Source organism: Branchiostoma belcheri, unplaced genomic scaffold (genome assembly GCF_001625305.1).
Source record: "Branchiostoma belcheri isolate BF01 breed outbred unplaced genomic scaffold, Haploidv18h27 scaffold1390, whole genome shotgun sequence".
In the NCBI taxonomy this organism is placed as follows: domain Eukaryota; kingdom Metazoa; phylum Chordata; class Leptocardii; order Amphioxiformes; family Branchiostomatidae; genus Branchiostoma; species Branchiostoma belcheri.
In genome coordinates this window covers 1-3,579 of record NW_017802814.1, presented here as the reverse complement: position 1 = coordinate 3,579, position 3,579 = coordinate 1, and the positions used below count along the sequence as shown (strand labels likewise).

Genomic DNA, 3,579 nt, shown 5'->3' with positions numbered 1-3,579 from the left:
TAGGGCTGGGTACCGGTTCAGTCGGACCGGTTTGGACCGGAACAACATTCAAGAACCGAGTCCAAAAAACCGAAACGTGAAAACCGGATGACCGGACCTGATGTACATTTCTGTAGATTGTACACACAATACACACATCTTTAGATAATCTGGCCATGGCAGGTAAATAAAATAACCCCGAATCACACTAGATTAGCCTAAATCCATGTCTATCTCTTTCTGTAACTGTGGGTTCAGCTTCTATTAGGCCGACAAAAAAAGTTCGCGGGCCACGAGGTTGGTGTTAGTACCGCGTAGGCTCGTACCGATCGTCAAACTCGTCAAAACATGTCTCCATATACTCACGTAAATTTTCGCTCCAAAATGTGAAGAATCGTCGTCATTCACTGCTCAAACAAATAAAATATGAGATATACAACATCGTTTCTTTCTTGTGCACATGTATTCAATCCATTCGTACGAGTTGGAAATCATTTATGCCGCCTTAAACACAGAAATTCTAGCGCTCACATCGACGAAGACGACAACAAAGCGGCCATCTTGGATCCTATTGTGAAGTCTCGCGGTTTCTCGCCCCCCCCAAATCTCGCGAGATGCAATTATTGACATTCTCGCTAGAGGGCGCTTTACCATCTGCTGCGCCCGCGATGTGATTGGCTACAAGTAACAAGCGCATCATATTTCACAGACAGACACGAGGAGAGGGGAGGTAATGAGTACAGTATTGAGCCATGCCAAAGTGCAAGAAAAGCAAGGTTTGGAGTCACATGAGGCAGCTGCCGGATGGCAAGGCGATGTGCCACCACTGCAACAATATTATTGTGGTGTCAGGTGGTACAACAAACCTTGCCCGGCACCTGAGAAGAAACCATAACATTGAGACCCAGCCCCATCCTGCAGGGAAGGTCATGCAGAAGTTGTTCATGGGTAAGTTTCTTCTTTATTTTTATTTGATAGCTACTACAAAATTGTGTTAGAGGTAGCTTGTAATGCCCTATGCAAATAAAGATTCATTCAATTATTTACCTGTACTTAGCCCAGTGTGGCAAAATTTGCAATAAAGGGACTCGTCATTCATTCATTATAATCTCCCATTCTTGCACAGTTGCACTGTTGCCCATCCTCATGTAAGGAGAATATGGTTGCTGAATGCTGATGTATGTGTGTATGTAATGTTAATGCTGATAAGATCTAGAATTTCCAACTGTCCTCCTACCATGTTGTTGGAATCCCATGTGAGTAGTGTCAGACAGGTTCCAGACCTATGACCTCACAAGGTCATTGGGCTGTACTACTGTGCCAGGTTCTTGAAAGGGGGGAGGGGGGATTTGTTATGCAACCCACCACCGAACAAGTTATGTATGGTCATTTTTGTTTGATGGACTTCCAACTGAAGTGACACCATATCCATGTAGTAACTGAAATTCCCATTCCGTCTTTTTACTTCAGGTCTTTCAGCTGCTCCAGCCCAAAGTCCTACAGCTGTGTGCGAGACTGTGTCTAGTACTACGACTACGAGTACTTCTGTTTCTTCAGACAACAACCTACCTCTGCCTCCCCTACCTTCTCTGGCCACAGTGGCCTCTTCTTCCAGTGCCAGTGCCAGCCCAGTGACCCCAGTCCGAGTAACCCCTTTCACCCTGGCTAGGCAGGCCAGGATGCCCGAGTACAAGAAGAGTATGATTACTGCTAAAGTCTGTCACTACATTGTGAAATCATTGCGTCCTTATCACACTGTTGAAGACCCGTACTTTCGTGCGATGGTTCATGAGATGAATCCTGCCTATCAGTTACCCACCAGGCATGACGTAAGTGAGCGCTTAGTCCCAGCCATGTATGATGCAGCGTTAGAGGCACTGAAGAAAGATTTGTCTGCTGTGGACTACGTCGCGCTCACTGGGGACGGTTGGACATCCAGGGTTGCAGACCATTATATGACTATAACGGTACATTATCTTAAGGACTGGGAATTGCAGTGCAAGGTCCTGCAGACGATCAAGGGTGAAGTTCAACAGACAGGCAACAACATCACTGCAGAAATTGACGAATGCCTGGAAAACTTCGAGCTTGCTGGAAGAGTCCGCGTAATGACCACGGACAATGCAAGAGCTATGTTGTATGCCACAAACAAGGCTGGTGTGACAACCTCCCTTGGCTGTTTTGCCCATACACTAAATCTCACTGCTCAGAAAATGCTGAATGTGAAAGGTTTGCAATCTCTGCTGGGCACAATCCGACCGGTAATCACGTACTTCCGGAAATCCTACATTGCCAAACTCGTCCTGAAGGAGAAGCAACAAGCTCTACAAGTGCCATGTAACAGTCTCGTACTTGACTGCAAAACCAGGTGGAATTCCACTTTCTTCATGATTCAAAGGTTCATGGAACAATATGCTGCAATTATTGCAGCTACACTTGATACAAGAATCAAACAGAAACCAGAGTTCAGGAAAGTGCAGCAACTGGAAACCACAACAGTTGGGAAGCTGGACGCGTACCTCAAAGTAGCTGGACTTTTGCAAAAGATGACGCAAGTTATGTCTAGTGAGAAGAAGGCAACAGCTGGCATGGTGCTGCCCATGTTACAAATGCTGACAGAGCACTTCAAACCAGGCTCGTCATCCAAGGAAAGAGAAGAAGAAGGCGATGACGACAAGTCTAAGGAGGTGGAGGCTTTCACCGAGCGTCTGAAGGCTGCTGCCCTAGAAGACCTGAACAAGAGGTACAAGGATGAAGAGGAGTTAGATTTCTTGCAGGAGGCCACAGCAATGGACCCTAGGTTCAAGGGCACAGTGAAGGAAGAAAGTGTTTGGGCAAGACTGTGTGAAAAGGTAACAGTCCAAAGTGCCTCCATCAAGAGAGAGCAAGAGCCAGAGCAAGAGTCTGATGTCCAGCGAGTGAAGGATGAAATGAAGCCAATCAAGCCATTGAAGGTAGAGGTCAAGGAAGAACCCAAGGCACCAAAGACCTTACTGGAGGAAATTTTCAATGACGATATCGAGATCACCTCTGTTCAGCCTCCTACGCCAGTAGCAGTCCGAGCTCACCAAGAGCTCGGAAAGTACAGGCAAATGCCCAATCTGCCAAAAGCTGGTGACCCCTGTCAGTTTTGGAAGGGTAAAATGGAAGAACTGCCCCTGTTAGCTAAGTTTGCCAGGCAGTACTTGATCGCACAGGCAACTAGCGTGGCAAGTGAGAGGGTATTTAGTACTGCAGGAGATGTAGTAAGTGCGGAGAGAGCCTGCCTAGACCCGGAGAATGTTAACATCCTGATCTTCCTGGAAAAAAAAACACATAAGTGAAACTGTTAGTAGTGCTAGTATTGTCATTCCGATTGTGTTCCTTCTTCTTATAAATATGAAGCTGACTTTGAAAAGTTAGAGGAGCAGATTAGCAGTCAAACTCAAGTTAAACTCCATTGTGTTTATTACAAATATGAAGCTGACTTTAAAAAGTTAGAGGAGCAGATTAGCAGTCAAACTCGAGTTAAACTCCATTGTGTTTATTACAAATATGAAGCTGACTTTGAAAAGTTAGAGGAGCAGATTAGCAGTCAAAACTCGGAGTTAAAACTCCATT

General features: G+C 45.6%; 1 protein-coding gene across 1 annotated transcript; it reads left to right on the top strand.

The window, feature by feature from the left end:
- Positions 1-79: 79 nt before the first annotated feature.
- Positions 80-3,547, top strand: LOC109464490 (zinc finger BED domain-containing protein 4-like). The gene is made up of 2 exons (XM_019761498.1): positions 80-927; positions 1,450-3,547. Exons 1-2 carry the CDS (start codon positions 732-734, stop codon positions 3,300-3,302), a joined length of 2,049 nt encoding a protein of 682 aa, XP_019617057.1. The 5' UTR covers positions 80-731; the 3' UTR covers positions 3,303-3,547.
- Positions 3,548-3,579: the final 32 nt, after the last annotated feature.